The sequence below is a fragment of the Condylura cristata genome, unplaced genomic scaffold, assembly GCF_000260355.1.
Source record: "Condylura cristata isolate star-nosed mole 26May11 unplaced genomic scaffold, ConCri1.0 scaffold00019, whole genome shotgun sequence".
In the NCBI taxonomy this organism is placed as follows: domain Eukaryota; kingdom Metazoa; phylum Chordata; class Mammalia; order Eulipotyphla; family Talpidae; genus Condylura; species Condylura cristata.
This window is the reverse complement of record NW_004567120.1, coordinates 30,804,966-30,817,240: the sequence shown is the minus strand read 5'-3', so window position 1 is coordinate 30,817,240 and position 12,275 is coordinate 30,804,966. Positions and strand designations below refer to the sequence as shown.

The 12,275-nt window shown below is 42.2% G+C and overlaps 1 protein-coding gene across 1 annotated transcript in view; it reads left to right on the top strand.

The window, feature by feature from the left end:
* Positions 1-3,888: 3,888 nt before the first annotated feature.
* FRMD7 (FERM domain containing 7) overlaps positions 3,889-12,275 on the top strand; it is a 45,776-nt gene continuing 37,389 nt past the window's right edge. Inside the window, exon 1 of the mRNA XM_004685809.2 lies at positions 3,889-3,976. Coding sequence (XP_004685866.1) covers positions 3,920-3,976 — 57 coding nt within the window. The 5' untranslated portion in view covers positions 3,889-3,919. The remainder of the gene's footprint in view (positions 3,977-12,275) is intronic.

The following is a 12,275-nucleotide window of genomic DNA, read 5'->3' as shown; positions in this document are numbered from 1 at the left end:
AGGTGACAGCATTTTATTGGTCTAATTTTACCAACCTTTTTATTTAATGACATTGAATAGATTGCTTTAATATAGACAAAAGGTAGTGTTTTTGTCTCTTTGCCTAATCTGATTTAAATGCACTTATTTAAATGTCTCCTTCAGAAGCCAGTGTTGTATTTAATGTGGAAGCACAGGAAGCATTCCTGGTATTGTCTTGAGAAACACAAGCAAGCTGACCACTGTCATTATTATTTAAGATTTCACTGGTTGTAGGCCCTCCCTGGTGGCGCAGTGGGTTAAAGCGCAGCATTGAGAAGCTAAAGCCACTTCCGCATGAGTTCGATTCCCGCCTGCCCCGGAGGTGACCACATGGTGTGGCAGACTTCTCTTGACCTGTCCGCTGCTCCCCTCAGCAGTGTACTTCGTCGATCTGCCTGTTCTGCTCCCCACTCTGTCTCTGGTGAAGCCTCTCGCCGCCCCTGAGCCTCTGGCCTGTACCCCAGCTCTGTATGCACAAATAAATAAATCTTAAAAAAAAAAAAAAGATTTCACTGGTTGTAGCAGCCAACCAGCCAACTGAATTAGACAAAAGAAAAAAATTAGTTATATGTATTGAAAGGAAAAAGACAATACTACTTCTATTCACAAATAATGTAATTTCCTACCTGAAAACCTAAGAACTACTAAAAACATTCAACAAAATGATGTTAATAAGATAAAATATATAAAAATAATTACTCTCCCTATAAGCAAACCACTTCAAATTAGAACCAAAAGGTTGAACTAGATAAGTGTGACTATATAAGGGATGCACAAAGTCTATAGAGGAAAGTTTCAAATACTTAGATATTCATTTCCTAAAACTATGGATTAATCCTAGGATTGCTAAGAGCCAGATTCATGCCTTTTTATGTGATGTCATGACGTACACAGTGCCAACTTGAACTACCAGTACTAGAAAAGTTGAGTGTGAATTTCCTCAAGCATTTATAACTATCTTCCATTTGTAAGAAATACAAGGATTAGAATAACAATTCAATGACAACACAATGAAACAAGTTGACAAGCCCATATTAAAAGGCAAGAAATGGTCCTCCTTGTTGGGGGAAGGAATGAAAGTACAGCACTATGAAGCTATCCACACTCACTGCATCATGAGTTCGATCCCCAGCCAGGGAGCTGACACATGTGGTGCAGGAGATCTCTCCTGTCTTACCCGCTGCTCCCCTCAGCATTGTGTTTCAGCTAGTATGCCTCTTCTGCTCCCCATTCTGTCACTGATGAATCCTCTCACTCTCACCCCTTGCACCTCTGGTCTAAACCCCAGTTCTTGTATTCATTAATAAATAAATATTTTTTTAAAAGGCAGGAAGGCTACTACTGCAGATTAAAAGAGACAAAATGGATATAACAACCAAGAACATTGTGGACCTTCTCTATGATATTGTTTATTCCCTATGATTTTGTTCATTTTTTGGAACATAAAGAAACAAAGCAGAAGAGCAAGCAAAATAAAACAAGACCAAATAGCTAGATAGAGAAAATACTTTGGTGGTCACCAGAGGTGGAGGGGTTTGGAAGGAGAGGAAGAGGTTAATGGTGTCAAGTATGTGGTGATGGATGGAAACTAGGCCCTGGTGAGGTAGACTTTATAGATGTAGGATCATAATGCTGGACACTTATGAACCAATGTTTGCTCAAAAAATTTTGTTTTAAAAAATGGATCCTGATTCTAACCACCTAACTATAAAATATTTCTTGAAACAACAGGGGACTTTTTTTTTTTTAATAAAGGGGACATTTTTTAAAAGGCTTTATTTATTTATTTTTACATAGAAGAACTGGAGTAGGGCCTAAAGATGTGGGAGTGGGAGAGTGAGGGGACTCAGCAGAGACAGAGTGAGGAGCAGAACAGGTGGATCAATTGAAATACACTGCTGAGGGGAGCAGCGGGTGAGACAGGAGAGGTCTGCTGTGCCATGTGTGGGTCAGCTCCCTGGCTGGGGATCGAACTCAGGCCACAGCAGTGATAGCTCTGAACCTTATGCCTAGGCCACTAGGAAGCCCCAATTGGGGACATTTGAATGTGGGTGGGGATTAGATGATAAGAAGAATGTGTTTAATAACTTTGTTAGTTTTGGTGTTCGTGGCAATATACAGCATAACTAGATGAATCCAGAAAGTGAGATGGTGTGATATTTGGGATTTGCTTTAAAGTAGTTCTTGAGGGGTGGGGAAAAGAGAAAGTGAGAAAGTGAAATGGCAACATCTTGATACTTGTATTAGTTTGCTACAGCTGCTATAATAAAACCTCACACACTGAATGGCATAAAGAAATTGTATTTCTCAAAATTCTGGAGGCTGGAATTCTAAGAGCAAGGTCTCAGGAAATTTAGTTTGGTAAATCTGCCCCAACTTAGCCTCTCTCTATCTCCTCTATCCACACCCCCTCCTCCCTTGTGGTAACCGCCATATTTTGCAGAGTCTAAGAGTTATTTTTGTCCTGCTTTGCCAGATTGGTTTCTTTGGATATTTATATTCCATAAATGAGTGAAAATCATCTGCTAATTGCTTCTCACTTTCTGTCTATTTCACTTAATATAATCCCCCCTCAAGATGCCTATTGTGCCAAAGGTATGATTTCTTTTTGCTCATTTCTAGAGATTAGAAGTCTGAGATCCAAAGGTCCACGGAGTTGGTTTTCTCTGCCTCTGTCCACTGCTTGTCTGACGGTCTTCTCCTCCAGGGATCTTCCTTCTCTGCCTGGCCTTTTTCTAATTCCCTTTTCTTATAAGGACACTCATCATAAGGGATTAGTGCCTACTCCAATTGCCTCATTTCAATTTAATTGCCTCTTTTAAGATCCTATCGCCCAATACCACCACATTCTCAGTCCTAAGGGTTAGCACTGACACATGAATTTTGGGGAACCCAGTTCAATCCAGAGCAAACTTTATGGAGGGAAATGAAAAGTAGCTCTCAAAACGAGCAGTGTTCCCCCTTTCTAGACTTGTGCTTCTGGAAAGCTAGCCTACAGACATACCTGCACACACATAGTGAGGATATCCTTTCAAACTTGTTTATAACAGCACAAGATTAGAAACAACCTACGTCCATCATTACGGGGCTATGTGAGTAAACCGTGCGTTGCCGACACACTGCAAGAGGACGCAGCTGTAAAATGAAATATGGAAGCTCTCCAAGGACAGCTAAAGAAAGCTCAGGTTGGCACGCAAAGTAAGAAAAGGCACACACAGTGTAATGTCTCCCTCATCCAAGAAATGCTTTCATACCCTCTGGTACAATGTTTGCATGAACACCGACAAAAACATAAACAACACAACTGAGTAAAATTGGTTATGCATAGGTGTACAGAATTGCGGGAGTAGATGTGGAAGTCTTTTCTGTCCATTCCTGTTCATCTAGACTTAATTTCTAAATCCTGTACATTCAAAGTCATTGAAAGTCTCCTGTCTAAAACATCCTGATTCAGCCAGGAAATTTCTCATATGAAACCAACCCTAATCCTCTTTCTTTCGAGAATGGCTATTCTCAGTTTATCGAAGCTGCATCTAGGGTTTTCAAATTGTGAAATAAAGAAAACCCCCAGGGGTTGCCAAAGCTTTCTTTCTCTGTTTTTCTGTGAAGAAAGGAGCTGAGTGTACAAGGCTCAGAAGAGTCCCCTTGAATCTGACGTTGACCAAATAAGAGAAGGCCAGAGGCTATTGATCCCCAGCGCTGGCAGCACGAACACCAGTGGGTGTGCATCACTTCCAGAGAACAGAAGTGGCCTGCTGAGGGTGGGGCTGGGTGCCTGGTGGGGGTGGGGACCCGAGTGCACTGCATCCAGCTCAGAGTGAAATTCCTCGAGAAAGCCTTCTTGTCACAGCACCCACAGCGCTCTGATCCTGCTAGCAGCCCAGCGGCCTCTCCGAGGATGCTACATTTAAAAGTGCAGTTTTTGGATGATTCCCAGAAGATTTTTGTGGTTGATGTAAGTGGAAATCACATTGCTATTATTCCTTTATTATTCATTCAATAATGGGCGTTTGTGGACAACACATTAGCTGGCGATGCTGTCTTCTTTAGGACCGAATGAAGGAGGACTGGGGTGTTTGGCTTTAGGAAGAAATCTGTTTAATATTACAGTGTAATTCATGTTTTCCCATTCACCTTTCTCTTAGAACAGGTAGTCTTTCCTCCAGGGACAGCAAAAGCAAGTGTTAGAGAGATGCTCAATATTTGTAAAAAGACAAAACAGGAATAACTTGGCTGTCTCCAGTACTGCTCATTGAAATGTCTGTGAAGCTCTCCCCATGAATATTCACAGGGAGAAAACTATGGTTCTGAGAGAAAAGGAAAGGAGAAAGCTACCCTCATTTTTCTGAAGAAAACCTATGAGTTGTGTGTGTGTGCTTGTGTAGAATTATGCAGTTGTAATGAGAACTTCAGGGAATAATGATAAGTACAAAAGAGAAAAAGAGATGATTTAGTTTGATTTAGAGTTCAGGGTTCTCAATGTAATTCCTAGCTACAAGATAATTGTGTACAATTATACCTCATCTCTTCAAGAAAGAACAAATGTATTAGCACATCATCTGGGGCTCATTTTCTGGTATCTTACATGTTTTTTGATGTCAGGATTTCTGTATGAGCATTTTGAAATGTTCTGTTTGTATTAGAACAAAAAAATGCTATTTACTGATATTTGCATTCACTACTAACAAGGAACAAATAGTTCATTTTCTTTGAAATTCATACAAAATTATGTTTGTTTTCCTTTATACATAAACTGACAACTGCTGTTGCATGTGGGCAACCCATTTTTCAAATGAGAATTTCAGTTTTATTTGAATCATGTGCTTTGTGGGTGATGACTTTAGTGCTTCAGCTGCTGTTTTGCTGTCTCTTCCTTTCACTTTTATATGCAAAAGGCATTTCCAGGTCCACAGAACTGAATGATTTGTTTTATAGCAAATAGCTTCCATTCGAGTTACAAGACATTTCCTATTCTTTCTTGGAGCTATATTTAAGGGGTGGAAAATGTCTTTTGAGTAGTTTATCCATTTGCAGGCTGGGTGTGCATTCCTACTCTTCCAGTACTTGAATTAGGGAGCTGGGGACTAAATACACTGCTTTAGGCAAAATTCTGAATGGATATTTCCAGCAACTCAAAGAGGAATCTTTGATAAAAAGTGACAGAAGAGCTTTCTGATTGTGCACTGCAAATTCAGATCCAATTAAAGGGAGGGGAGGCACCGGAGCTTTGCTTCACCATTTCACCTCTCAGGAGTGATCCAGCAACTGGAGCTAGCCTGATTTGGCTTCAAGAGAGATGGTCTCTCTTCAGCTGCAACACATTGTGTTCCCTGGGGAGATAAAGGGAGAGAGTTGATACCCAGAATTTGGTGGGTACAGCATGGTGTCACAGCATCTGACCCCTTTTGCTCTGTGGAAGGTTGCTCTGCAGGTAACAATCTTGGTGTTTCTAAGTGGCAAGATCACAGAGTACAGTCTGCTGAGCACCTTTGTCCTGAACAGAATGGGACCTTAAATGAGCATCAGTTATCCACAAGAATCTTCTCTCCTTAACAATAGCACACTGATGATGGTGGTGGTGGTCATAGCAGGGGTGGTGATCACCAGTGGACACCACTGTGAAATCTACAAAGCAGTTTCACAACCTTTAGGTCATTTGAGCCCCCATTGGTGCAAGATTCATCTTTACCCATTTTGCAAATTTAGAGATAGGGGTTCAGGGAATTCAAGTGATTTATGCAGAATTAAACAATGTAGATACATAGAAGTAGGACTTCCAACCCATAAGGCTCCCCACTTGTATCCAGAACACTCATCTGTCAGAAGCTTTCCAGTCCTGAAACATTGCTCATATACTTTATTTCTGTTGCCCTCAAAGTGCATACCATTTGGTATAGAGTTAGTCATTAATGACTGTTGTGAACCAATCAGTCAATTCCTCTTTCCTCACCCATGGATGAGAAATACATGAGAAAGTAGCTTTTAGGGTTTGGGAAGATCCTGACACGATTCCCAAACTTTAAAAGCAACCTAAAAATGTCATTTTGCATTCATTGTGATAGCACAAATAGAATGAAGAAATGCTAGGAACCATAATGAAGAGATCTCACTAGTAGTTCAGCAAAGTCACATGGAGGCAGTTTTGATACAAAAATTGATTGAAGTCTCAAGAGGCATGGATCAGCCCTGGGGAGAATTGTGCTTCAAGATTCAAGAAAATACTTGGCTGCATGGGGGAGTGAAGGGGAGTCTTGGGTATTGGTATTGATTTTACAGAAAGTATGGGAGTACAAATATGAAAAGGACACATGATCAGAATGTCTCCTGGATAAGGCTAATTGACATCTAGAACTTTCTGTCCACCCCCATGGGTATAATCTTGCTGGTGTCCAAAATCTGGCTCAGGCCTACCTACTCAAGCCTAAAGTCTCTGCACTTCACAAGATTAAGTCCTAGACTGACTGATAAACCAAGTTATCAGTATCGCCATTAACAGTGGGACTGGGGATTCAGGAATCATCTCATAAGTTGTATCAGATACCAAATGTCAGCAGAGACAGATTGAAGGGAATTAAAGTTATGATCCTACTATTTGATGAGCTGGGGTTCCACCCATCTCCACAAAGAACCTGCAGAATAAAACATAAATGCAGAACTAGGACTTCCACTCCAGAACTAAAGAACTTTTAGCCATTCATTCATTTAGTCTTTTCATTAACAAACTATTATTGAGATGTAATCGTTCCAGGCCCTGTTCTTGTCACAGCAGATTCTACTACATTGGTAGGTAAAGTTCTTGAGCAAGGGCACACTTGCCTGGACTGTGCTGGCTGGGAGTTACCAACTTTGATTTTAGGGATTGATTTTCCTCGTTGCCTGGTTGGCAAACTCCCTTGGTGATGGACTTATTCTGTCTTTAACTTGTTAATACCTTCAGTTAGATTAGTGGGAAGAGTGGCTGGTCCCAAAGAGATTGCTTTTTATTGTTGTTTGTTTTTCTGCATATCTGTACTCTGAGGCACTCTGTTGATTTTATAATGAACTCAAACAATATTGGTCAATCCTTTCCTATCTGAATTTCTAAAAGCATATAGGGGGTACAGGATAAATACGGGACTTCAGAATTTCTGGGATGTTTTTATTAAATGTAATTCGATAAAAATGTATTGAGTGAACATCTCATCTAACTTTTGATCTCTAATACATATTTAATAAAATTGATCATCGTCAAATACCAGCATCATTCCAAATGCTCAGATACCCTTAGATAATTAAGGCGAGCTCTCCAGAATGATGATGATGCGAAAAGAAATTAAGACAATGATTTCAAAATTAATTGGAGATTTTAGTGTAAATTCAATTTTGCCTCCTCTACATGGGCACCAAGATTTTTTGATGGGGAAAAGGAGGCGATGGCTTTCTGTACTCTTTGGAAAGAGCATAGAAGGCCAGATTGACTATGAATACTCCCAACATGCACACATACCAGCGGCAGTAATGAGAGTCATGGGGCAAGAACCTTTTAAGTCTGAGCTGTGTACATTTCAGGCTTAGATGGAGATACCTCAAATCCATAAGCTCACCTTCATATTTGACACAGTCCTCTCTGTTATTCCCCCTGCATGCTGTGGTTCTATCTTTGTAGAAGTATCCCGAAGGGAGAGAGGAGCCGTTTCTTGTAATTATCCAAAGCCATGTTTTATTTTGATGGTTTCTGGAATCTAAAATCAAAATAAGATGCTGAAAATCATGAATCTTACATTTTAGTTGATTGGAAAATGACTGTATTGGCCAGAGCAATGGGTACCCAGTGGCTACATCAATGAGAGAAAATGGTGAGTTAGCTTACCTCATTCTCTTGGGAGTGTACCATAAGGGCCAATAGATTTTGTTTTCTAAAAGAGCAAGCAGTATCAGGACTGAACCTACTAAAGATATAATAAGAAAACAAGTGACAACCCACTGATTTTGTATCTGTAGTGGTATTTATCCTTGGGAAGTTTGACCAGGAGCTGGTTTTCTAATTTATAACAGGCTCTTTTGGATCTTTTGTAGGTTTTTCAATAGCAAAATAGAAAACCCTCACCTTCATAATACAAACTTTCTCTAAATCCAGTGTGATGGAATCATTATTAAAAAGCTGTGCTGCAAAATAATAATATTATTGATAAATATTATTTAAAAAAAAAAAAAGCTATGCTAGTTCAGATGTGCAATCTTCAGCCAGTCACTTTACCTCTCTTAACTCCCTGAGCTTTTGTGAGGGCTAATATTAATAGCACAATGTATACTAGAATCTGCTAAAACCAAACAAATTTGAATTTGCCACTTCCAAGCTATGTGACCTTGGGCAAGTCATTGGCTATCTGAAATTTACTTCTGCCAACTCTGAATACCCAGAGTTGAGGTATCAGGAATACCTTTCCAAAGAATAAATTATTTAAGTTGCTGAGTAGGAGGAACTAGAGAGGTGAAAAGAGGGAGAATAGCAGGAGAAAATATGGTGTCTACACAAAGGAAAGATTGAAGACCAACATGGAAGGAAAACATGGCCCTTTCATGGAAGATAAGCTCAAGCTGAGTGATGAGACAATGTTGAAAGGAAGATGGGGAGAAGTTAAAAATCAAGCTGAAGCAGAATTAGTCACGCTAGGTCACTCGACCATGTCATCTCTACATGATGTTTAGGTTTTATCCCGAAGATGATAGAGAATTAATAGAGAATTTAAGAAGCTCAAAATGTGGGCATTAGCACCTGCTTATTCATTCACTCATGTGTGGACCCATCCACTTTGCCAATATTTAATGAATATTTGTCCTATACACGGGAGATGCCAGGTATGATTTGAATAATAACATGAAGGTAAGTGGCTCTAATTTATTTATTCTATTGTTTTTATTTTTCAAAATTATTTATTTATGCATAGAAGAACTGGGGAGCAAGCCAGAGGTGGGGGTAGGTTAGAGGATTCATTGGAAACAGAGAAGGGAGCAGGACAAGTGGATTGACTAAAATACACTGCTGAGGGGAGCAGCGGGCAGGAGAGACAGGAGACGTCTGCATGCTGCGCCATGTGTGTCACCTCCCTGGCCGGGGATCAAACTGAAGTCCTGACACTTAACCTCTACACCACCATGGAGGCCTCCAGTTATTCTATTTTTTAACTCACATATCCAAATAGCAATAACCCAGGCTAACAGAAGCCTGAACTTAGTTAATGGTGGAAACAGACAGAAAGGATGTGTACAAAGATGTTATTAAAGTAGAATTTCTGGGAGCATTGATGCTGGCCTGGATTTGGGAGATGAATGAGAAAGAATCTAGATGGCCTTCAAGTTTCTGGGGCTTGGATGGTGGCCCCACTCACTGAGACAGCAAACAGGATGGAAAAAGCAATTTTTTTTTTAAAGATTTATTTGTTCATACAGAACCGGGGTACGGCCAGAGGCTCAGGGGCGGTGAGAGGCTTCACCAGAGACAGAGTGGGGAGCAGAACAGGCAGATTGATGAAGTACACTGCTGAGGGGAGCAGCGGGCAGGTCAAGAGAGGTCTGCCACGCCATGTGGTCACTTCCAGGGCAGGCGGGAATCGAACTCATGTGGAAGTGGCTTTAGCTTCTCAGTGCTGTGCTGTAACCCACTGGGCCACCAGGGAGGGCCCGAAAGAAGCAATTTTAAGGTGGACTGTTGTGTGCTGTTCGCTGGGTTTATAAGTGGGATTGTGGAAATACACATGGATTTGGGCAGACCTGAATTCTAACCCATCTCCAGCAATTTCAAAGTGTGGAAACTCAGGTGAGTCACTTCTCTTCTCTTAACTTACACTATGATCCCTAGGCATTGCAATAATCATAGCACGACCTGGTGAAGTGATTGTGCAGATTTGAGAGGTAAGGTCCCTCAAGTAGGTGCTCAAAATGTGGTCATGCCCCTTCCTCTTCCTTCCAGGTCTCTTCATTTCTGCGCCTTACAAACCAACATAGAGAGCTCCTTCACTCTCAACGTGGAGCATCTTTTGATAATTCCTGATTTCTCAGCCCACCTCTAGTCAATAGTAGGTGTGTTTCTCAAGTCTGCACTTCCTCTGGGGCTTGCAAGGGATCATTTGTCCTGCCTGTCTGAGCAGTTTGCCCTTTGCTTACTCAGCACCCCAGTGGGATTTGCTCTTACCCCCTGGAGTCATTAATCCTGGGAGGGCCCACATAATGGGCCAGAGCACCCTGAAATAATGTTGCACTTCTGGATGGAAGCAGTAGCCAAACCCTTTGTGTTTAGCTTCATTTTAAATTACTCTATGGTAACTACTCATTATAATGCTAATACAGTTAATAATGATAACAACAATACCACTGACTAATTATGATAGTCTTTATCTGTGGCCTGCAGTCCAGGTGTATTTTGCATGCACAAGTTCACATGAGGTGCACATATATCACATAAATGTCACTTTCTAGGGTCATTATATCACCTCTTTATGCCTTGGGTTTTCTCATTTGTAAAATGAGGACAATAGTACCGACTCGTTAGCATCATTACAAAAGTTGGCTACATTACTGTATGTAATACACTTAGAGCAAAGTTGGTGTGTTCTGTGAACATGTTGGCTATACCCATACCCCATGGTATTCGGCTCCAGGTTTAGCTGGTCACTTCACATCCCGATATGTATGACCAAGCAATAACATCTCAAATGGATGATACTGGAATATTATTTTTATCTCTATTTTACTGATCTGGAGACTGAGGTACAAACAGGTTGACTTACCCAATGTCACATTGCTATTGAAACAAAGAGGCAGACTGAGGTTCAAACGCCAGCGTGTTTGCCTTCAAAAACCTGGTGGGTTCCTGTGTGGGTGGGATGTTGTAGACTCACAGACCATGTGCAGCAATCTCAAAGGAGGACCAGGTACTCCTTTTCCAGATGTCACAGCGGGTTCCCCGGTCCCAAGCAGCCCTCCCCTCTCTAGATACTCAGTGTGTGTTGACACTGCCCCCAGCCTGACCAGGTACTTCATTGTCACTGCCCTGCTGCACAAGAACCCCCCAAGGGAAGGTGATTCTAAACCAGGTCAGGAAAATCATCCTGGAAGCCCATTGTCCTGGCTTGGCCAAACGGCCACCTTTTGCCAGGGATTTACTTATCTTTGCAGGGCCCTGCTGCTTGACAATACCTTTGCTTAAACACTGGGTTTACTTTACCGTCATAGCCTAAGCTTTGTTGATTCAGAAAATACAATGAAGTTGAAAATGAAGAAGAAAGGGCTTGTGCTTTGTCTGGGGGCAGGGAGGGGTGCAGGCCGGGCAAAACAGCAGCCTAGTGTGGTTTAGGGCTGCCTATTCCAACCCTCTCAGGGCCCACATCTGCTGTCAACTGGCTGACAGGCTGCCCTGCTTCAGCTCAGAGGGGAGACCTGGGCCCCTGCCTTCCGGCCCCCATCCCTCCCAGGCGCCTTCTCTTCCCATCCCTGCAGCTGAAAGGAGGAGGAAAGCTGAACCCAAGAACAGCGGAGGAGCTGGGGGTGGGGATAGGGGAACTGTCTTTGGAGCTGGGTGGGTGGTGTTTGGGCATTTGTTCAAGTCGGCATTGGTGGGAATCTCTGTGAAGATTTTACTCTGTGAGTTGGGGCCTGCCTACCCCCTTCCCCTTTCCTCACAGTGCAGGCCCTGCCAGGGCTGCATCTCTCTTCCCCTGAGCTAACTCTCTCTGCAGAGCGTAAGATTCCTCTGAATTCTCCTATAGGAGTTTCCCACTGTTAAAATGCCAGAACCCCATATTTGCTTCACCATTTGACTCATTACAAATACACACACATTACACAGTAAGAGCTTAGCCCTGACTTATGCTTTGAGAACGCTTGCATCAATGGCAACTTAGGGAATAGGAAATTCTTAAACAGACAGCTGAGTCCAAAGTCTTGAGGTCAAAAGTGCCTGGCCTAGGGGCAGAGCTACCTAGGAGGTGGGCAGATCATTTCCTAAAAGGACTTGGGGTCTGGGGGTGCAGTTGAAAGGGGTGCTGGTCTTTGTGATCAAGGTGCCACTGTGCAGTTTGGTGCCAGAACTGGAGAGTCAGTCAGACCAGTTCTGCTATTGGGAGAGGAACCTTAAAAAGCATATGCACTCCGGCCCTCCCTGGTGGCGCAGCGGGTTAAAGTACTGCACTGAGAAGCTTAAGCCACTTCCGCATGAGTTCGATTCCCGCCTGCCCCGGAGGTGATCACATGGCGCGGCAGACCTCTCCTGACCCGCC